Raw genomic sequence first — 24,281 nt, 5'->3', positions numbered from 1 at the left:
TTTTTTATCACAGAATTCCTATGGCCACCTCCTGTATCTATCATCAGATCAGCTCGATGGTACTACCCAACTAGCAAAAGAGTCTCAGGTTGCGCACTTTATAAAACTGATGAGCTTATAGAGCTCTTATTATTGTTTTGGAACATATCATCACTCTTATATTAGTCTTAGACAAGCTAGTACCGGCTTTAGTAAGGTCAGTCTTATTACCTAGTCTTATATATGTATATAAGAGCATTTTATAATACTATTATAAACCTCTTGCTCTTACAAGAACATTTACGAAGTCTCATTGAACTTGAGAGTGCCTGGTCTTATATCCCCTTTCTCTAAGTACATTTGATTTTATATTAGACTTTATAAATGCTATTGTAAGAATGTAAGACTAATATCAACATAGTATAATACTATTATAAGCCTCTTGGTTCTACAATAACATTTACGAAGTCTCATTGAACTTGAGAGTACCTAGTCTTATACCCCCTTTCTCTAAGTTCATTTGATTTTATATTAGACTTTATAAATGCTATTGTAAGAATGTAAGACTAATATCAACATAGTATAATACTATTATAAGCCTCTTGGTCCTACAATAACATTTACGAAGTCTTATTGAACTTGAGAGTGCCTGGTCTTATATCCCCTTTCTCTAAGTTCATTTGATTTTATATTAGACTTTATATATGCTATTGTAAGAATGTAAGACTAATATCAACATAGTATTATACTATTATAAGCCTCTTGGTCCTACAATAACATTTACGAAGTCTCATTGAACTTGACTAATGTCAACATAGCATAAGAACACTGTAAGTACGTACTTTTCTGATCTTAAAAAAAGCTATAAACAAGCATAATAAGATCAACAGCAGCACTTTAGTAAGATATTAGAGTGATATAGGATAAAGATACTTATATCACAAAAGACAAGATCAATATAAGATCGTTTGATCTTAAATCGATTTTGGGAACACTTGTAAGTATGATATTTAATTATTTAATTAATTTTTTTTGTAATTTAAAGTAAGAGTGTAATTTTAAATAGGTATGGATTACGACAACTGGAAAAAACGTTCGAGAAGTGATGGTTATCGGCAGAAAATTCAGAAGTACAAAAAAATCATAAGTAAATCAAATACATATACAGCTCCTGCCAAGACAAGGGAGTGTTGGTGAAAATATTAGTGAGGGTTCTGTAGGTTCTGCTTGCATGAAAGATGTAGAGGTTGAGGACAATGTTTCAGTATGTGAAATTAATGATTTTAGTGAAAAAGAATCTTCGACCGATGACGAAACAGATTATGAGAAAGATTTTGCCTTAAAAAGTGAATTACAAAAATGGGCGTTAAAATTTAATATCCCTCATGCAGCAGTAAATGGATTGCTAATTATTTTAAACAGAAGACTAAATAATGTTCTACCAAAGGACGCAAGGACACTGCTTAACACAAACAAAGAGATTGTGCAAATTAATGAGTTGTCTCCTGGAATGTATTGGCATAGTAGCTTAATAACAAGACTTGTATATTGTGTTTCTTCCCAAGGCCATGTTAATTGTTTTAACATGCGGAAGTCTTTCTTCATCAAGTAATGGTCTATATCCATAAATACAACCATTTTGCATCACCAATCTTGTCACTTAAATAAAAAAAACATTTAGTTTATTAGTATGTGTCAAGTGATCTAGTAAGGATAAACAAATGTATTTAGGGTTTTAGTAAGTAAACCAAGGAACCCTAATTAATTTAACATGGCCATATCATTTGTATTCTGAATGCAGAATTTAGTGTAAATAATCTTATAATAGTCTAATAGTGCGCTTTAAAAATACACCTACAGCTATGGCTGACTATCAGTACAAATAAAGAAATAAAATAATTATAAACGGATACAAATACCATATTTGATCAGGCGCATGAAGTTTGAAGTGGAAAACAGGGTCTACTTTACAGTAAATAATATTTTCCCACGTGATTACATACCGTAAAACATAAACACACACGATGATAACGAGCACGTTATTATATTTAAACATAATTCATAAACAGTTAGATAAATACTTACACTAACATATTTATGTCACGCTGCTGCATTTATTTTCACTCGTACACTTATACTTCACAAATAGAATGTTTCAACTCTCTGTGTGACCTTACAAAAAATCTAAATAAGCTTATTTAGGCTCATAAGATTCTAACGTTGGACCAATATAAGCCTATGTAGGCTTACAAGATACTTACGTAAAAGCGATATTAGCCTAAGGTAGCTTAAATAAGTTTTGGAAAGATTACTGTAAATGCAAGCAGCATTCAATTAGACTGATATTAGAACGATATCAAAATAAATACGCTTATAATTTGTGCCCAAATCCGGGCTTATACGATGCTATAAGATCAATATAAGAGCGAAAAAATTGTAGTCTTGAGACTATTCTAAGCGTGTTTTTGCTAGTTGGGTATAATATTACATTGTACCCGACTTACATATGTATGCAAACTTTCAGCTACATTGAAAGTCGGCAAATGGGTCAAATTTAACTACAAGATTTAGCCTACCTACTAAAATCAAAGAGAATTTGAAATAAAGGTGTATTGTCAAAGTAAACTTTGTAGCGACGTAAATTTACTGCCATCATTCGACACATAATTAAAACTTTTAGAACGCCATTTGATCCTTATCCTTCCACTGATATGTGTTAAATTTATTAAATATCAAAAAGTGGTGCCATCTAATAGAGCACAGGCCCAAGGTATGGTAGCATCGTTTCGAGCGAACATCTTTAAGCTGAAATGAAGACCGCTGTCGCTCGGTCAATTAGAGTAACCTCCTTTGCCATCAAGAGCTTCAAGGTTTACATCTGCTAGTTTTCTCTAGTGATGTTGGCGTTCGGTGAATTATATTTACGACAAGTAGATGAATGCGGGTTGGTTAGGTGTTTTGAAAAAAAAAAAACAAACAACAAAACATTCTTTAATTAAACACTTTATATATTATATCAATACACAAAGCACCAATGAGAACATGCTTAGAACAGCCAGTAAAACGCCTGGAACAGAAAAAAAAAAAACAAATAAAATTATTGAACATACTACCTCCATCTCTCTTAAAATGTGAAAACAGAAATTTGTGAATCTACGGGACGAAAAGTCTATGATAAAGTTGGGGGTAGATATCACATTTAAACTACACACCAAATATTTTAATTATATTGTCAAAAGTCCGACACACAACACTCACTACATTCACGCAGACATCTGAAGATATATCCTTTGGCTTTAACTTCACTGGTCCAGAAGTTAGTGGACGTACCAATATGTGTGACAAGAATTATATTTCCATCCCTCTCAGGCCTATTGCCGTTTATGTTTGCTTTCCTCTGTACTTGACGTGGCGTCTTCTCTGTCACTGTCAACGTGCCGGGAGACCGAAGCCCATTGAGTTGACAACTGACATTTGGAACTTCCAAACTACGGAAGGTGGAGATAAGGAATGGAATATCCATATACCAAAAAGTGTCATCAAAAAACCTTAAATAGGTGGCGCTACAATACCTAGAATACTTGAAAAGAAAATCAAATCATAGACAGCGCTCTTCACTCCGTCAAAAAGGTTCTTAGCTACTCTAGCGCTACTCTGGAGAGATTTGGAACTATTATTTATAGCTGACCACTGGAAACTTTTGCATAAGTTCAGCCTATGGAGATTGCGTTCCTTAACTCTACCTTCCATATTCCAAACCGTGATGTAGGAAATGTATGAGCGTTTATAGAAGGTTGCACTCTTAGTAAATGACGCGGCACTACTAACGCCATCTATTAGAATCTTAGGCGCGACGTTGGCAGACACAGTAGAGACGCCAGATCAGTCCCCTTTAAGAGATAGAGAGAGAACACAGCTACATTATATGACTTAGTAGTTTTACCAATAAGTGTGTCAAGAAGTGTATAACCATCCCTCTCAGCCCTGTTGCCATACTTCTCAACACTGGCTCTGACACGGCTTTATCTCCACATCTCAGGAGACTATTCTCATCATGCAGCTGCTTCATGGTGAGGCCACGCATCTCGATCGGCTCCTGGCAACTGAACAAGACGAATTTATCATGGGGCATTCCATGTCGTTTATTACTTACAAAGGCGTAGCCAGCCAGTGAACTGGGGTGGGAGGTGATATCGCTGGAGTCCTAGAGGGCGAGGGCAGATGCAGCAGAGGGGCATATATTGTACGTAAAATTTGAGCTCCGGGGGGGGGGGGGGGGGGGAATCTGCTTGTACCTGCCTACGCCCATGTTTACGTAATGCCTTGTATGGCAGCTACGCTACCTCAATCAAATCTGCAAAGCTCGAACATATACTGCCAATTTATTAGCCAATACATGAAAAAATTACCAGAACAAATATAGCTTCCGCAGCATTTTCAGAAGTATTGGAAAGAAAGGCGTTACGTAAGCGACATTCTCGTAGAATTCATTAAAACAATGTATTTCAACGAAGTAGGATAAATATTAAAATCTCAAACATGTCGTCAACCATCCACAGCGTAGAGCATTGTCATAGCCACGGGTTGCCGGACAAACGGTTTTTCTAACTTGTTGGTCCCTGTGCGCTCCACGTAGGTAACCAGGTTGGGGTTGCCACCCATACTATAATATATAGTATCGTACTATATTTTAGTCAATTATACTATATTTATATTATACAAAAGTAGGAAAAATACTATATTTCCATCATTAAAGAAAGGGCTATACAAATGGCATCGATGTCCAATGTAGGGTCAGACCAAGATAAGTTAGCAAGGATTTTGATAGCCCAGATAGCGCAAGTGTTATTTTAAACTTCAAACATAGAATCTATGAATATATGACGTTTACTTAACACTTGCACAGGCTGGGCTATCAAAATCGCTGCCAACTTAGCTTGGTCTGACTCTATGCGCCTTGGATTTTTATTGGATCAAATCGGTATCCTATTATTTTTCCATTTTCCCAGTAAGTACTATATTTATTTCAATATTTTTAGAAAAATACTATTTTTCGGTAGAAAAAAGGTAGCAACCCTAAACCAGGTCGTCAACCATCCACTGTGTGGAACAGTCAGATAAAACACAGGTGGTTAAACACAGTTTTTTACCAACTTACACTAGTTTTTCTGCCGCGTTGGTTCCACTGCGCTTCACGTAGGTAACCAGATCGTCAACCATCCACTTTGTGGAACAGTCGCATAGCCAAGGGTTGTCGGAAACGTCTAGTTTCTCAACCAGCTCCCAGCGTAACAGACGGCTATGTAGCTCTGTGAGGTTGTTGGATTGGAGGTACAGCTGGAACAATGGATAATAACATCGCATCGTTAGGTGACACCCAAAACTCATCGACTGGTGTTTGATGTTCTCGAGGGAATACTTCGTAGTCTACATCTAGCGTCAAGTAGCGGAACTCTCAGTACTGCTACTCACGGCAAACAAAAAGTCTAATGGTCTACGATTTTCCGCTAATATTATAACCAGATTACCAGAGTAACGGGAACTCTATTTTCAACTCCTACGCTTACTCTGGTTATAATATTAGCGGAAAATCGGTGAGCGTTAGACTTTTTGTTTGCCACGACATCTATTAACGAATAGCAGTACTGAGAGTTCCGCTACTGGACGCTAGATGTAGACTACGGAAATAATAGTAATTTGGTAACAAAATCTCGTCTTCTTAATTCTCTTTGGCCATCCATAAATAGAATGACAGGTATGGGCCTCTTAAAAAAAGGAATGTACAGGTTTTTAAAGGATTGGTAACGCGCATGTAATACCCCTGGTCGCGTAGCCAACATGCAGCATGCTCCGTAGCGATCGGAATACAACGGTCACTGATGCACTAGTATGTAAGAGTAGCGATAGCGATTGTCACCTTGGCTAGGGCGGCTGGAGTTACAGGCGTTCATAGTCTACGGGGACCTCTTACCATCAGGTGGGTCGTAAGCTTGTTTGCCACTAACGCGGTATAATTTTTTTTTAAAGATTAAATAGAAGCGGGCCTAAAATAGTTCCTTTCGGTCAAAGAGAATTAAGAAGACCAAGAGTGCTTAATACTCCATAAAACGGTTTTGTTACTAAAAATACTATTATTTCTTCTATCTATTGTCGAGTAGCAGTACTGAGAGTTCCGCTACTTGACGCTAGATGTAGACTACGGATGTTGTATGGAGTGAGCACTCTTGGTCTTCTTAATTGTCATTATTTCGGTTTAAGAAATAGTTCCATTAGAAATAGTTCCTTTTCCTTTAAAAAAAATCAGTTCGCATCGTTTCTCACCTCCTTGATCATCGGCCAGACGTAGCTCTCCCTGTGATCACCAGGGCTCGCTAGTGCCAGGGGTTCAATTACCGCCAGCTTTGGGTTGAAGCTGAGATGCAGCTTGGACAGCATGGGCAGCCTGGCGAGGGCCGCAGTGCCGATGCGGTGGAGTTCTGGCATGCTGCTCATGTGCAGCTCTTGCAGTTTGCGTATCATTGGGAACCCTCTGGAAATGGGCATCAATCGTTCAATTTTGTTATTTTACAGTATTTTTAACCGACTTCAAGATTTCAAAAGAGGAGGTTATCAATTCGATTGTACGTTTTTTTTTATGTTTGTTACTCCATAACTCCGTCATTTCTGAACCGATTTTCAAAATTATTTTTTTGTTTTAATTTATATATATACAGATTGGTCCCGTTTTTGTCAAAACTCAGTTCTGATGATGGGATCCATGAGGAATCGAGGGAACTCTTCAAGTGTGAAAGGCCTACATATAGTGATTTTTCTATTTTCTGAAACAAATCAAGCATTTACATTTAAAAAAGTGACATTTGATGAAGTGGATCTGCTGATGATGATCAGAATGGAGCTCTTCAACGACGCATAGTACACGTTTGGCGATTTCTCCTCTTCGCTTTGTTTTTTAAGTAAATTAGATTTTGAAGACAATTTTTTGTCAGGTTTGAGTTCTGACGATGGGGTCCATGAGTAATCGAGTGAACTCTTCAAATATGAAAGGCATACATATAGTGATTTTTGTATTTTTTTTTAACAAATCAAGCATTTACATTTAAAAAGTGACATTTGATGAAGTGGAACTGCTGATGATGGTCAGAATGGTACTCTTCAACGACGCATAGTACACGTTTAGCGATTTGTCCTCTTCGCTGTGTTTGTTAAGCAAATTAGATTTTCAAGACAAATTTTTGTCAAGTTCGAGTTCTGACGATGGGGTCCATGAGGACTCGCGGGAACTAAATAAATAAATATTATTACACAAATTGACTGAGTCCCACAGTAAGCTCATAAGGCTTGTGTTGAGGGTACTTAGACAACGATATATATAATATATAAATATTTATAAATACTTAAATACATAGAAACTCCTCAAATGTTAAAGGCTATATAGTGATCTTAGTATTTTCATTAACAAATCAGATATTTACATTTGTATAAGTGATATTTGATGAAGTGGAACTGCTGATGATGAACAGAACGGAACTCTTCAATGATGCATAGTTCACGTTTGGCAATTTGTTCTCTTTGCCAAGCAGTTAGGTTTTCAAGGCACATTTATATATTTCTATCCTATTTAGTTTTTTTAATAATTATCTGGTGCTTTATTTCATGCATGGTGCGAAATAATTTATCTTAAATACAGTCGAATACCCTATTGCCAGTCAACCATAGGGCAAATCTGAAATGTGTAAAGGTGGGCGCAGTGGCAAAAAAAAAACATGTTACCTCCTTTTATACATAATTAGGCATAGGACGCTGTCTTTTTAATTTCATTGTATGAAATCTAAAATCAACAATAATCATTCTTTCACCGGTCTCCCTCAATGAAGTCGGTTTTTTTTTCTTAAAAATTATTTGTTTTGAATTTATGGGGGAGGACATAATTTTACAAGATTTTATCTAACTCAGATCTTGGAAGCTATATTTGACCCATTTTCCGAATTCCGATTGAACTGAAATTTTGCATACATATTTAAATCGGATGAAAATTCAATATTAATGGCTTATCTGATGATGGAGACAGGAGGTGGTCATGGGCACACTGTGATAAAACAACACAAACTAATTGTGTTTGTGGTTGTTAGAATTGTCTCGATGAGTATTAGTTGCCTGTGGAAAGAAAAGCGCAGTTAGCGATAAAAGCTTGTACCAAAAACAAACTGTTTCTTTCGGAGCGATTATTTCCGAAAATATTCACTTTATCCAAAAATGGCCCTTGAAAACCCCTATTCGTTCAAAAGACCTAATCATAGGCTTGAAGCAAAGAAAAAAACATCCCCAGTTTGTAAATTGTTTTTATTTGTGAGTAGGTACAACATATAATTCCAAAGGAATTCAAAAGGCTACCCATAAGCTCCATCATCCGACACATGGAAATGGTCAAAAAGGCTCTCGAGTAGCTAATGGGTCTTTCCTTAGGGGGCAACTACACAAAAGATCCCTATGGGTCGAAGTGTATCCGCAAGGGCCCCCGGTAATTAGAAGATAAGTTAAGATAAGGTACAACATATATGTCAATCTGATTACAGTGGCTGTTAATAAAAATATATGTAATACTAAGTCCAGCCATTACTAATGATGTCTTCTCTGATCTATTTAGTGTTTTTTTTGTTGAGGTGTGCAATAACAATCATCGTTTTTAGAATCTTTCGCTTGCTCGGGTATCAATAGTGCGAGGAGTTAATCAACAACTTTGCCCCTTGTATATTAAATAGCTATTATAAACACGCACAGAACACAATGGACCTCAGTGAGCTAAATAAATGTATGGCTGCACCATTTTGAAAAATTAAAGCAACAAAAAATCTATTTGGTTATTTAACCTGCTCACAAAATTCCACGAAAATCGGTTGAGTATTGTGGCCTGTAAGAGGAGAACATCCAGACACACACAGAATTTTTGCCCAAGCTGAAACGGAGACGTTCGCTAAAGCGTGGTCAATAAAAGATTGGTTAATAAAAAAAAGCTAGTGTGTGTTTACGAATAAAACAAATTCTATTATATTTTTTTAAGTAAGTATGGCTCATGATTTCATTTTCTTTATGCTGTTAGTATGTATGTTAACATTATGTACTTAATAATGAACCTCCAGGTCTATGATTCTTAAGTATGTTAAGTACTCTACATTGTACTTCAAATTCATTTGTATATGTGACTGTTTGTGTTCTAAATAAATTAAAAAAAAATATTCTAAAAAACATTCACAGAGTCTCCCATTTGCCCATATCCAACTCCACAATGGGGTTCTGATTAAGGTTAAGATACACCAGGTTCCTGGCCTCCTCCAGTTCTTGCGGCACCATGGCCAGCTGGTTGTCGCTGAGGTCCAGGTACTCGAGGTAGCGGGGGGTGTGGAGGAATCTGTCTGGGATCTCGGTGAGCTGGCAGGAACGGAGGCGGAGGTCCTGGGGAAATGAAGTTTGTTTTATTCTGGATTCTTTGGAATGTTGGAAATGCGGTGGTGGCCGAGTGGATATGACGTCCGACTTTCAATCCGGAGGTCACGGGTTCAAATCCTTGCTCGTACCAATGAGTTTTTCGGAACTTATACAGGGTGACCTTAGCCACTGGACAAAACCTGAAATTCCACATAGGGTTACTTCTCGGGAATGCTCTGACGTTAATATTTTTTAATTAGAACAAACGATATTTTTTTTTTTTCGAACCAAAGTTATTTGCAATAATCGACAACAAAAATAAACACACTGTGTTAATCTTTGGCAGTGTTTTTGACAATTTGTTATTCGGAATATTTGATAATGATGACATATTTCAAAAGTCAGAAGCTTATTAGTGTCATAAATAAAAAAGATAATCAAAAAGGTCGAAGAAGGTTCCATACTATTCTTTGAAGATATTACCTTAGGAGCTACTAACACATACAGGCTGCTCCAAAGTAAAAAATGGTAATTTGTTATTTCTTCGAAACCGCTACACCGGTTGTTATGATACTTTGTACACAGGTTCTAAATACCCTAATGCATATGTACATTTCAGCTTTGTCCAATGGCTAGGGATACACTGTATACGAAATATCATTTAATATTTACCAGTAGCTTTTCGGTGAAGGAAAACATCGTGAGGAAACCTGCATACATCTGCGAAACAATTCAAAGGTGTATCACCCAACAATTCAAAGGAGTATTGCCCACTGCTGGACACAGGCCTCCTCTCACGCATGGGAGGAGGCCTGTGCCCAGCAGTGGGAAGTATATAAGCTGAATTATTTAATTATTATTATATGGAAAATGCGAAAGTCACTGTCTGTTTAAATTATTTTTACAAGCAGAAACTCTGTGAACGATGCTGTTGCTGCTGTTGTTACATCTTCGCGTTTAAACCGCTGAACCGATTTAAATGAAATTCGGGATGGGATATAGGGTACTTTTAATTAATCATAGATAGATAGATAGAATACTCTTTATTGGCACACCTCAGTAAAAATATACAAGAAAAATAAACAATTGATTAAATTTAGAGGCAGACAACAGGCGGTCTTATCGCTAAAAAGCGATCTCTTCCAGACAATCTCATCATCATTCCATACAGACGAAGTCGCGAGTGGAAACTAGTACAAGTTTTATCAGGCTCTAAGATTAAACAGCACAACCAGAGTAGTAGTCTTAATAACCAGGTCCAGGTCTCTTTATTATATATTTTTTTATTGCGGTACATCTTTTGTATTGCATTTTTGATATTTATATGACTGTTTGGATTCTAAATAATTTGATAAAAAAAACTTTCGTGAGACACAGACATCAAATATATTAAGACGGGTCACTCACCACGTATCGTCCACGGCGGGACATCGGTCGCAGAGAGCTGCAGCCCGCAGTCTGCGCCGGTCCGCCAACGCGAGCTCCCTATGATGCTTATCGGTACGGAGTGAAACAACCTCAGTGTTGTCACTTTGGCTAGGCCCTGGAAAGACTGGAACTTCAACGTACCTCCAACATAGGCAAACTGGAAATAGCCATAAGTGTGACATAGTCAATAGTAGTCAGTGGGTTCCCAGAAAGGTCCAGAGAATTCAGCTCAGGAAGATGCTCGAAGAGGTCCTGGTGGAGGGAGTGGAGCTGGTTGTAGGACAAGTTGAGGGTACGCATGGAGGAGAGCGACTCGTATCTCTCGGCGGAGAATTTACCCTGAAATAATTGTAAAACATTATTACGATAAATTTCAAATTATGAAATGGAAACTGCCTTTATTTTTCTTCATTGTTTTGAGATTGAAATTTCCGCATCTTGTAGGCACCTACATTTAATACTACACCTACCAACATACTACTCGAGACGTGGTACTTAGGGGCGAAAATCATTTACGAAAAATATAGATAATAGAAACGAATGTTGAGGGCCGTAAGAGAGGCAAACCGAGAAAAAGGTTTGAGAACGGATATGAAAAGTCGTAACTGCCCTGAGTGACTTCGAGAAAAGAGGGTATGGACCTCCTTTGTTTGTTTTGGTCGACTTGGCGAAAGATGGCCACGTAGGGTAGGGCCAAAGGCCCGGAGAGTCCGAGAAAGGCGCGCTCTGTGAGACTGCTCTCTGAGGATACTACGTTCTCAAACTCAATAGGTATTATTTATTTATACTTTTGTTCTGTGTTTGAGCACTAACCTCCAACAGCTGAGCGTTCGGCCCGCGTTGAAAACGTGCCTCTCTCGAGCGCTCTGGGCCTTCGGCCCTACGCAGAGCTTGGCCTAAGCATAGCAATTAAGCATTTGTAATTTCGTTTTAAGCTGGTGATGGTAATGAAATAGTAGATAAACTGATAGGACACTTCAGGCAAACTCCATCAAGCGGTGAAGGCTACTGGAGATCGAGATCGAAGGAGACTAATCACAGGAGCTCCAAACCAAATGGTCACGATCTTCAGTAATAAGGGACCGGCAAAGAAGAGGTAATACCTCAAACGCATGCGGACTGAGTCTGGACGTCAGCCTATTATAGCTCAAATTCAGAACCCTCATCTTCTGCAGACCTCTAAAGCTGGCGTTTTCGATGTTCTTTATCTTGTTATTTGAGAGATTCAGCTCTTCAATGGGAAGGTCTGCTATTTCTGTGATGCAGTCTATGTTGTTGCCGCTCAGGTCCACGGTTGTGGGTTTCAAGTTGGTTAATTCTGTAATATTAAATTAAAAATTGGCATAGACATTTATGAAACATATATATGGCGTAGCGTAAGCTAGATTTAGGTATTCAGGACTGGATGCACTAGGTAGTACTGTGGCGATCACTGCACACAGCATTATAATCATGATTAACGTATTAACCTCCCCGCCGGAGTCGGTTAGATAGTATCAGCGCGCGAGCGGATGGTTGGGAATAGCATAGACCACGTAGCCGGTTTGGCTATACAGCGGCCGGCGCTCGCGCCGCTCCGGCAGTGCGATCTCATCCGCGACGGCGAATGCATGTCTCTCCGCTTATCGATCCGCTACATACGCGAGTGCAGTGCTTACGCCTAATTTTGTGTTATTTCGCTTTCTTTCGTGTTTCCTTCCTTCTGACTGTAATCTGTGCTTTCTATGCTCTTGTGCCTGTGCTTCTTCTCTCTTGTAACTGTCCTTAAACTTTTAAATTAAACATAGTGTGTCTACAACGGACTTGTTATTCAACGCCCGGTAGGCACCCTATATTGGTGACCTCCGATTTCGAACTATAATACGCAAGTGAAGTTGATAGCTAGTGAAGTTAAAGGCATGTGCGGCGACGATAAGAAAAAAGAAAATAGTGCCGGCGGGGCTGGTGGTTCGCAGCCGCCATCGAATGATGTGGACTCCAACGGTTCTGTATTTAAGGTGTCCGTGCGCGCACCGCCATTTTGGCCCGCAGAGCCCGCTTTATGGTTTAAACAGATGGAAGCTCAGTTTGATGTATCGGGAATAACGAGCGAATCCACAAAATATAATTACATCGTGTCGCAGTTGGAACACCAATATGTATTGGAGGTTAAGGATATAATAACAAATCCTCCGGCATTAAATAGATATACGAAATTAAAAACCGAGCTTATATCTAGATTATCGGCGTCGCAGGAAAAGCGGGTGTTGCAACTAATGAAGCACGAAGAGCTGGGTGAAAGAAAACCTTCACAGTTTTTGAGACATTTGAGAACGTTAGCCGGTAAAACTGTAACGGACGACTTTTTGAAAACTGTATGGTGATATGGTCTAGTCGCTTGCCTAGCGGCTTGCAAACGTTAATAGCATCCCGGTCAAGTGCCACGTTAGAAGAATTAGCTGATTTAGCGGACAAGGTTCACGATATTGCACCTCAAACGCCCCAGGTATGTGCTGTAGGTGGAGATCCTTACGCCATAGAGATGGCAAAGCAAATGGCGAACCTGGCAAGAGAAGTAGCGTCACTAAAGGCCAATTTTGGAAACCAAGCGCACTCATCAAGGTCCGGCTCGCGAAATAGTTACCGTGGTAGGAGTCGTACGCCATCTACAGGCCGGCACAGGGACCGATCAGCTTCGAAGAATAGAGATCCATCGGTGTGCTGGTATCACAATAGATTTGGAGATAAGTCGACGCGGTGTACCAGGCCTTGCAATTATCCGGGGTCGGAAAACTTCGACGGCAGCCGGAAGTAGCGGCTAGCGACTGCCGATCAAAGCCGAGCCGCCTCTTCGTAGTGGACCAAAACTCTAAGGTACTGTTCCTAGTCGACACAGGATCGGATTTGTGCGTGTACCCGCGCGCAGCGCTTAGAGGACTGCGTAAGAAGACAAATTACGAGTTATTTGCAGCAAACGGCACTATAATACCCACTTACGGCTCGGTTCAACTGCAACTGAATTTGGGACTGCGCCGCGTGTTCAGCTGGAGCTTTGTGGTCGCCGATGTTTCTAAGCCGATCATAGGGGTTGACTTTCTGTACCATTTTGATATTTTGGTTGATTGCAGAAACCAACGCCTAATCGACAACTACACAACGCTCACCGTGAAGGCCCCCACTCAGCCAGCAGCAGAGACCATAATGGCCATATCGTCGGTAAACGTGACGGCTGGAGAATCCAGGTACCTAGACATCTTGCGTAAATACCCAGACATCACCCGTCCAGCAGGTACGCCAACAGTGCCCAAGCATAACACTGTGCATCATATACGTACCACACCTGGCCCACCCGTGTCAAGCAGACCGCGACGCCTCCCTCCCGACCGTCTCAAGATCGCTAAGAAAGAGTTTGAGGCCATGCTCCAGAACGGTACTGCAGTCAGGTCTGAGAGTCCGTGGTCGTCTCCGCTTCATCTAGCTCCTAAAAAGAATGACGGTTGGCGGCCATGTGGTGATTACCGTGCCTTTTATGCACGCACCATTCCAGATAAGTACCCGGTACGGCACATCCAGGATTTCACTCAACAGTTGGCCGGCAGCAAGGTGTTCTCCAAGGTTGACCTGGTGAAAGCATACAACCAGATACCAGTATACCCTCCTGACATTCCCAAAACCTCCATAATAACGCCATTCGGGTTGTTCTCGTTTCCGTATATGACGTTTGGCTTACGTAACGCTGCGCAAACGTTTCAACGTTTTATTGACGAGGCGCTTAGAGGCTTGGACTATTGCTACGGATACCTTGACGACATCCTGATCTTTTCTGCAAATGAGGAGGAACATGAGGAGCATCTACGTCAGCTGTTCCAGCGGCTGTCAGACTATGGAATCCTCATTAACGCTGCAAAGTGCGAGTTTGGTGTGTCATCGATCACCTTCCTCGGCCATGAAGTGAGTGCAGAAGGCATCCGGCCACTACAGTCCAAGGTTCAGGCGGTTTTGGATTACCCTGTCCCCAAAAATGTGAAAGAACTCCGTAGATTTCTCGGGATGATTAACTTCTATCGAAGGTTCATTCCAGGTGCGTCAGCGTTGCAAACAAAGTTGAACGTCGTGCTGAGTGGGCCAAAGAAGAAGCCGACCCAAGAAATCGAGATGACGCCTGAGATGTTGGAAGCTTTTGCAGCATGCAAAGAAGGTTTGTCCAAAGCTGCCATTCTAGCTCATCCGCGGACAGATGTTGAGCTAGCAATCTTCACAGATGCCTCGGATGTCTCGATCGGAGGCGTACTTCAACAACGCGCGTTACAAGGGTAATGGGAACCTCTAGCGTTCTTCTCTCGTCACCTCAAGCCGTCACAGAAAAAGTACAGTCCGTACGACAGGGAACTGCTGGCCATTTACGAAGCTATACGCCATTTCCGTCACATGGTCGAGGCCAGGCCGTTTACCATCTATACGGACCATAAGCCATTGACGTCCGCGTTCACTTCAACGAGAGAGAGCTGTTCCCCTAGGCAGTTCCGCTATTTTGATTTCATCTCCCAATTTACTACTGATGTTCGCTACGTAGCCGGGAAAGACAACGTAGTAGCAGACGCGCTTTCCAGAGTTGAGGAGATCAATGGGCCCATAGATTACGAAGCCTTGTCACGAGCGCAGGATGATGACATTGAATTGAAGGACCTTCTACAAAATGGATCTGGACTCAATTTAAAGAAAATTCAGCTATCTGACACTCATGCACAGCTTTATTGTGACGTCTCGACAGAGAGTGTAAGACCGTACATCACTGATGCCTTTCGACGACCAGTGTTCCACGCTATGCACCAGCTGAGCCATCCAGGTCCCAGGGCTACCACCAGAATGGTGGCACAAAGATTTGTTTGGCCAGGAATCATAAGAGATTGCCGCCAGTGGGCGAAAGAATGCGCAGATTGCCAGAGAAACAAAATCTCGCGCCATACCACCTCTCCTATATCTCCTTTTCCTACTCCATCTGAAAGGTTTTCCCATGTCCACATGGACATCGTAGGGCCGTTACCATACTCTTCTGGTTACAGGTACTGCCTCACGCTTATCGATCGCTTCACTCGTTGGCCTGAGGCATACCCTTTACCTGACATCACGGCGGAGACCTGCGCCCAAGCCTTTGTCGCGGGTTGGGTAGCTCGGTTCGGCTGCCCTCAGAAGATCACAACGGACAGGGGGGCGCAGTTCCAATGTGAACTGTTTCGTGCCCTGTCAGCCATCCTGGGTGCCGAACATCGTCCGACCACATCGTACCATCCACAATGCAACGGGATGTTGGAGAGGCTGCACCGACAGCTCAAGGCGGCCATCATGTGCCACACCAACACTCACTGGACTGAGGTACTACCACTAGTGCTGCTGGGCATCCGCAGCGCCTGGAAGGACGACGTGAAGTCTTCAGCAGCCGAGCTCGTATATGGGGAACCCCTGCGCCTGCCCGGTGAGTTCTTCACGCCTACGTCGGACATTACAGTGGACTACGCTGATTTTACATCCAGGCTACGGCACCACATCTCGACTTTGAATCCAGTACCAGGATCTCGGCACGTTCAGAGAGCATTCTACGTACCAAAAGACCTGAGTACTGCAGACTATGTGTTCCTGCGTCAAGGACCTGCCAAGAGAGCCTTAGATTCCCCATACACAGGTCCATACAAGGTGCTGCAGCGAGGAGACAAGACCTTTAAAATCGACATCAGAGGTAAAGAGAACACTGTAACCATAGACCGACTCAAACCAGCATGTGACCAGGGATGACGACTCCAGAGGTTCCAGCCCCATCCAAACTCCAACCACGGCTACACCGGTACCCGTGGAGCCTGCTACCACCAGGAAGACGCGCTGCGGTCGATCAGTGCGGTTTCCAGATTACTATCGACCGTAGCAAGCAACGGTCTCGGTGGGGGAGTAGTGTGGCGATCACTGCACACAGCATTATAATCATGATTAACGTATTAACCTCCCCGCCGGAGTCGGTTAGATAGTATCAGCGCGCGAGCGGATGGTTGGGAATAGCATAGACCACGTAGCCGGTTTGGCTATACAGCGGCCGGCGCTCGCGCCGCTCCGGCAGTGCGATCTCATCCGCGACGGCGAATGCATGTCTCTCCGCTTATCGATCCGCTACATACGCGAGTGCAGTGCTTACGCCTAATTTTGTGTTATTTCGCTTTCTTTCGTGTTTCCTTCCTTCTGACTGTAATCTGTGCTTTCTATGCTCTTGTGCCTGTGCTTCTTCTCTCTTGTAACTGTCCTTAAACTTTTAAATTAAACATAGTGTGTCTACAACGGACTTGTTATTCAACGCCCGGTAGGCACCCTATAGTACTTCCCCAAGAGCACCTATTGACGCGAGAAATTAGGACGCGAGGTGTAATGCAGTCTCTTTATTGCTACTGTCCGAACAGAACGAGGTTCAATCACAGAGTGTGTCAGCTCTGCCTGAGCTGCACCCTCACTCACGTCTACAAAAACTATGATCTAATTTAATACGAAAACAGAGCAATTTTTATTTTTTATTTTTTTATACTACGTCGGTGGCAAACAAGCATACGGCCCGCCTGATGGTAAGCAGTATCCGTAGCCTATGTACGCCTGTAACTTCAGAGGAGTTACATGCGCGTTGCCGACCCTAAACCCGCCCCCCCTCATTGAGCTCTGGCAACCTTACTCACCGGCAGGAACACAACACTATGAGTAGGGTCTAGTGTTATTTGGCTGCTGTTTTCTGTAAGGTGGAGGTACTTCCTCAGTTGGGCTCTGCTCTAGATCTGGAATGACATCCACTGGCTGTGCCCTACCACACAAAGCGAGATGACATTCACAATACCCCTACCTCTCTTTTGGACGTAGTTTAAGGACGTACCCGGGTCCAAATTCCGAGAACACATTCAAATGTTATAAAAACGCCTGACGCCATATAATACGTTCCCAGCCCACTTGAATTTGAGAGATATCCCTATTACCTACAGCGTTAATAGCACAAGAGCCGTTTATAATTTTTATTGTGACGACCGGTTTGGCCTAGTGGGTAGTGACCCTGCCTACGAAGCTGATGGTCCCGGGTTCAAATCCTGGTAAGGGCATTTATTCGTGTGATGAGCATGGATATTTGTTCCTGAGTCATGGGTGTTTTCTATGTATTTAAGTATTTATAAATATTTATATATTATATATATCGTTGTCTAAGTACCCTCAACACAAGCCTTATTGAGCTTACTGTGGGACTTAGTCAATTTGTGTAATAATGTCCATTAATATTTATTTATTATTTATTTATTTATTTATGATAAATCTTAAGTATGTAAGTAATATAAGCGACCAGTATTAGAATTTACTAATGATTACCTGCTTGTCGACATATATATGCCTGGCACTAGTCTTCGTTGCTAATAATTGTTATTTTACAGAAAATAAAGTGATTAGAAGTTTTTATTTAGGTAAAACTTCTAGTTGCTTCTATATGTTACTTGAATATTTGTGTCAAATTTCAGCTTCTAGGTTCATATGACTATTAAGGGGCTGTCAACACCCAATATCCTTGAAATTGTTGTTATTTAAGTAGTTTTTTAAGAATATCTATTTGGGTTAGTAAATCAATTTCAGAGACCGTGACCGTACTCGATACATGCGTGAACGAAATCGGCTTGATAGAAAATATTTGCAAAGATTGGTTTTAAAATCACCATTAAACGGTGCTGTCTTTATTTTTTTGATTGCAATTCTGCAATTAAAATTACAATTTCAAAACATATATACATAAACCGCTAAACGATTAATATTACACAAATAATCCACATTTTATTTTATTTTAATAGTTTTCTTGGCATTCCCTTGTCCATGCGATTATGCAATTGACCACTAACCATTATAAATTGAACCGTAAACCACAACGGACGGTTTCAGTGTAGGGTTCAATTTATAATGGTAAATGGTCAATTGCATTAACGTTTCGGGCAACACTGGACAGTGCTATCTAATTTACTCCGATATCACAGATATCCGATATTCAGTATTGACAGCCTGTTCATTTTGGGTTGTAATCCCCGTTATCAAAAATATGTCCCATAGCTTTTAATAGGGAAATTACGCGAAACTTTGCGTAGGGGGCGCCACTACCACCATCCATCACAATCTGAGGGTCTACCACGAAACAAGAAAATCGAAATTTCGTGATCTAACCTCTCTATCACCCATGGCCCCCATGGTGATAAAGAGGTAGATAACTAAATTTGTAGCGTTTCCCAGTAGGCCCTCCGTAAACAAACCGCCTTCATGCACCAATGTCATATTTGTATTATCTATGAAAACTTGTCACAATACAGTTTAAGGCACAGTATGTATAAGCATAGAGAAATAAGAAGTAATAGAGTGCTCACTCCATACATCAGTTTTGGTACCATATTTTCGCAGTCGACATTTAGCATCGAGTAGCGGAACTCTCAGTACTGCTACTCGACAATAGATATCGCGGCAAACAAAAAGTCTAATACTCAACGATTTTCAGCTAATATTATAACCAGAGTAAGCGTAGGAGTTGAAAATAGAGTTACTTTGGTTATAATATTAGCCGTAAATCGTTGAGCATTAGACTATTGTTTGCCGCGATATCTATTGTCGAGTACCAGTACTGAGAGTTCCGTTACTCGATGCTAGATGTCGACTGAGAAAATAATAAGCATTTTGGTACCAAAACTGATGTATGGAGTGAGCACTCTATTACTTCTTATTTCTCTATGGTTATACTCCCTATTCGCCAACGTAAGACGGTAGTGCGACTATGGGTGTGGCTATGGGTCATATCTTTGAGCAACTTATTCTGTACACCCATATTTTTGCACTTGACTTTCCATAATTTTACTGGACTAAACATTTTTTTTTGTTATACATATACATAAAGTGAAACACACCGTACTTGTCAGTAGAAAAAGGCGCGAACTTAAAATTTTATATGGAATGTCAACTTTCACGCCTATCTTTTTTAAATTTGCCGCCTTTTTCTACTAAGGTCTCTGTGCCAAAGTATATACCTTTCCACTTGTCTACAGAGAAAAAAGTCCGGATATCCTTTTTGGTGCAGTCCACGCGGTTGTCCTCGCACGAGCATGTTGTACAAATCACGCCAGAGAGCGCCTCTGGAACAGACATAGAGGTAAATATGGTGTGCCGCCTCCTCTGTAACTGTCAACGTTGTGTCACGAGATTCTAAGAGATGGCGTTAGCGTTTGCTACATCGCGCTTAGAGTCAGACCAAGATAGGTTGCCAGCGATTTTGATAGCCCACAGCCTGTGCAAGTGTTAAGTAAACGTCATAATTTTATAGAAGGTGACGTTTAAAATAACACACTGCCTGCTGGCATGTCCAAATCGCTGCCAACTTATATTGGTCTGACTCTAAGGGGCCCAAATGTTAATTGACTATAAATTTATGATTACGACTACGACTAATCGGCGCTCTGATGGCTGATTAGTCAGCCACAGTAAATTTACTTTCATCTTTCGACACATAATGTTTAGATTGGCGCAATATAGTATTTTATGCAACAGTTGTATAAGAAGGGTCAAAAAAGGCGAGTGGCGTGAGTTACAATGTGAGCCGGAGCCGCAGGCGTAGGCGAACATTGTAAAGGAATACGCCACGAGCATTTTTTGACCTACTTATACAACGTTGCAAACAATATTTTTCCTACGAGTCAACAAAAATAAATCTTAATTTAGGTAAACAAAGCAAAAGTATATAGCCAAGACGCGCGAGCATACCTTGTTACGCGCCCAGCCCGCCCCGGGCCGCGGCCGGCCGGTCAGCGACACCTTCTCGTAACTCATGAGGCCCTGGTACTTGCTACTTGCTAAATTAAATTTTTGGACAGTTTTTTCTCAATTTTGGCCACCGTAGCCTACGGATACTAACAAGCAACGCTAAGCGGTCTTCGTAGTCTATGGGTGTTGCTATATTACGGGTGTCACATGCGTGTTTCTGACTTATGAAGTAATTATTTTTACTATGCAACCAATGAATATTTTGTAAGTTGGCAGCAATGCACTTAGTTTAAAACTGTATTCGTTTTGGTTTTGTTAGGTTGGTAGCCATTAATCGCAGTAACGTTATAGCGATTAAAAGCACAAGAGCTTTTATGAGGAATAAACAATATAGACTTTTCTTGAAACCTTTAATGTATGTTCTTATATTCGTGTTAATGAATGCATATATGACAGATAACAGTAGAGGAGTAGGAAAAAGAAATATATTATATTATTATATTATTTAATATATAATTATTATATTATTTACAAGGTATGCTCGCGCGTCTTGGCTATATACTTTTGCTGTAATTTGTTTACCTAAATTAAGATTTATTTTTGTAGACTCGTAGGAAAAATATTGTATGCAACGTTGTATAAGTAGGTCAAAAAATTCTCGTGGCGTATTCCTTTACAATGTTCGCCTACGCCTTCGGCTCCGGCTCACATTGTAACTCACGCCACTCGCCTTTTTTGACCCTTCTTATACAACTGTTGCATAAAATACTATGTTCTCATCATTTTTCTTTTCTTTTTTTTGTGTTTTGTTTTTGCACGCACAAATAGCTCTGTTTTACTATGTAGAAACTACTTAATAAGCATGATGTTAAAATATTTTCATTAAGGAAACTGTAAGTCTAGTTTTAAGAAAAGTTCCAGTGTTACATATAACTATAAAATACTGTTTTTTTCTTAAATAAATAAATAAAATAAAATAATTAAAACTATTAGAACGCCATTTACTTTGATCCATATTCTTTCAACATTTCAAATTCTCTTTGCTCCTGAGTAATATGTTACCAGTTTTCAATTTGCATATTACTTACCCGTCCCATGTTCAACGGAATTTGAGACTCCCCATTCGAAACTTTGCTCAACCCACTTGGCATCTTGTACATGCAATGTAAAATAAAATTAATATTTAATAATTATAATTAAGGCGCCGTAAGTTCAGGTCGTTGTCGCGGCCTACATTGGGCCGATAGTTTTGTGACCAGAATCGCGGATATTGTTTTTGAATTGTTATTTTTTAACAAGAAAACTGGCCAGGAGCATGTCGGGCCGTGCTCAGTGTATGGTTCCGTAGTTACCCGCCCGTCAAAATAGACTACAAAAACACAAAAACTATTAACCATCAGGTTCGCTTCTTGAAAGTTTTTGCTAAGGTTTACTGTCACCATTTTTTTTTTCTTTTTTTTTTGGACTGATGTTTCAAATGTTAAGGGTAACACAATTTTTTTTTACAGTGCGGTTTTTTCAAAAATATTATGTTTATCGAAAAATGGTTTTAGAAGATTCATATACATTTTGATCGAAAGATCTATCCAACGACACCCCACACTATAAGGTTGAAGCGGAAAAAGAAACATCCCCTCTTTTCGTACCCAATTTTTTATTTATTTACTTAGTTTTATGTCACGACTTTATTCTTCTTCTTCTTCCTCGCGTTGTCCCAGCATTTTGTCACGGCTCATGGGAGCCTGAGGTCCGCTTGACAACTAATCCCAAGATTTGGCGTAGGCACTAGTTTTTACGAAAGCGACTACCATCTGACCTTCCAACCTAGAGGGTAAACTAGGCCTTGTTAGGATTAGTCCGGTTTCCTCACGATGTTTCCTTCACCGAAAAGCGACCGGTAAATATCAAATGATATTTCGTACATAAGTTCCGAAAAACTCATTGGTACGAGCCGGGGTTTGAACCCGCGACCTCCGGATTGCAAGTCGCACGCTCTTACCGCTAGGCCACCAGCGCTTCTAGCACTAACAATCACGGAGCAAAGTCACTGACATCAGACGGACAGCCAGACAGACACGGCGAAACTATAAGGGTTCCAAATTGACTACGGAACCCTAACAATAGTATCTAATTTTAGGTACTCACTGAACGGTTTTCGAGAAAATTTTTGAAACATACCTGTACCCCGTGGTTTTACTAAAGGAAACAGTAGAACCAAGTAACAATAACTTAAATTCATGATTTGTACGTGTTTGCGACAACTGATCAAAAAGAATAATTAACAAAAACAACTGACGACAAACGTCGGTCCATGGTGATAACCAGAGTCTAGTAAATAAAGAAGACTGACAACCCCCATACAACGCCGCGAGAATCGTCAATAATGTAGAAGACCAAACCAATATTATTTTTAACTTATAGTTATTTCCAAAAAAATATTCAGCAAATAGGCCACAAGGGCAGTTTTACATGTTTTACAAGCAATAGGTAAGACTACCCAAAAATGACATAATACTTAGGTACAATTACAAATATAGAATCAATGAAATATTAGATACTTTATTAGAGATCTCTACAGTCTCTAAATGTCGAATTACACAAAAAAAAACTATAAAAATATACATACCTACAACTGACAAATACTAAAAGTCTTTACAGATGTAATTAAAGTGCCACCCTACTGCTAGTTATATATTCAAAACGTAAAATTGGACTTGTCAGGCTGCAGTTAGAGTCACAAAAGTGGATTTAAAAGGATATATAAAGAATTTTAACCCTTACAAAAAGTTTTCAAATTTTAAAATGAGATGGCTTAATTAGATAAGAATAGTCTAAAATGTTCATTGTACCTACTTTTGCTCATATCATATGACAGCCGGCCATGACAGTCAGATTTTAGAAGCCATAAAAAGCAGTTAGCAACCATCAGAAGTCATAAAAGTATAGCCCGACCAGAGATATATGATAGGTATATAAAAGATAAAGATAAAGATAAAAAAATATGTTTATTGCACAAGAAAGGACACAGAAAAAGTATACAGCGGTTGTTTTTAAGAGTTGGTGCATAACTAGATTGACAACAGAGTTTCCAGGAGTCCCCGCACTAGCCTAGGCCTGTATCGCGGGAGACCAGAAGTACATATAAATGTCATGCAAGTCAACGAAAAACGAAAATTTATTTTTATATAATAAATATGACATTCAGGTTTATACCTAAGTTGATACATGCAGTTTTCAGTATTAAACTATTTATCTAATGCTTCATTCTTTATAACTTCGGTTCTATACTAATCTTTTAGTCTAGTTCATTTTATATAATTAATAAAGTTAATGTTAAACAATTCTTAGGAGTAATGTCTCAGTTTCGCTATAATCAAGTGACAACAACCAGTTGAAGAGTAACCTTTTGGCTACATGCACAGTGCAATTAATTAATTCGCTCTGAAACTTTACGGCCATGTTGTAAATCGAAGAGCAGAGGAAGTCGCCAAAACGTCTCCCAAAAGCAGTGTTAACCCTCGGAACAGGCAACTTGAATACGCGTTTAGATAGTAATTTCGAATAATATTCGGATTGTATGTAAAGCTGGCGGACTGTCAGTACTTTGGCTTCCTGGTAGAGGCTGTTTGTCGGATATCTGAAGGGCTTTTTGAGCATTACCTTTAAGACCGAACGTTGGG

The 24,281-nt window shown here is 40.2% G+C and overlaps 1 protein-coding gene across 2 annotated transcripts; it reads right to left on the bottom strand.

Moving 5' to 3' along the window:
* Positions 1-3,373: 3,373 nt before the first annotated feature.
* On the bottom strand, positions 3,374-23,574 carry LOC133533132 (leucine-rich repeat neuronal protein 2-like). Of its 2 annotated transcripts, XM_061872094.1 has the most exons (9): positions 22,780-23,574; positions 21,690-21,752; positions 19,872-19,976; positions 11,934-12,148; positions 10,972-11,169; positions 9,230-9,429; positions 6,301-6,508; positions 5,138-5,316; positions 3,374-4,082 (listed from the first exon to the last, which is right to left on the bottom strand). In XM_061872094.1, exons 1-9 carry the CDS (start codon positions 22,838-22,840, stop codon positions 3,896-3,898), a joined length of 1,416 nt encoding a protein of 471 aa, XP_061728078.1. In that variant the 5' UTR covers positions 22,841-23,574; the 3' UTR covers positions 3,374-3,895. The 2 variants fall into 2 exon arrangements, with proteins under 2 accessions (XP_061728078.1, XP_061728079.1); XM_061872095.1 differs by lacking the exon at positions 3,374-4,082 and having other exon boundaries at positions 5,134-5,316.
* Between the last annotated feature and the right edge of the window lie 707 nt (positions 23,575-24,281).

The sequence above is a fragment of the Cydia pomonella genome, chromosome 28 (assembly GCF_033807575.1).
Source record: "Cydia pomonella isolate Wapato2018A chromosome 28, ilCydPomo1, whole genome shotgun sequence".
NCBI lineage: Eukaryota > Metazoa > Arthropoda > Insecta > Lepidoptera > Tortricidae > Cydia > Cydia pomonella.
The sequence above is the reverse complement of the archived record's forward strand: the minus strand, read 5'-3'. Positions and strand labels throughout refer to the sequence as shown.

Excerpts from the sequence above, each read along its gene's own strand:
- LOC133533132 (XM_061872094.1), bottom strand. The coding sequence starts at position 22,840 with ATGAATTTAAGTTATTGTTACTTGGTTCTACTGTTTCCTTTAGTAAAA. Across the intron at positions 19,977-21,689 it reads TTCCGTTGAACATGGGACGG|AGGCGCTCTCTGGCGTGATT; the intron begins GTAAGTAATATG and ends TGTCTGTTCCAG. Across the intron at positions 9,430-10,971 it reads CCAGTTTGCCTATGTTGGAG|GACCTCCGCCTCCGTTCCTG; the intron begins GTACGTTGAAGT and ends TCATTTCCCCAG.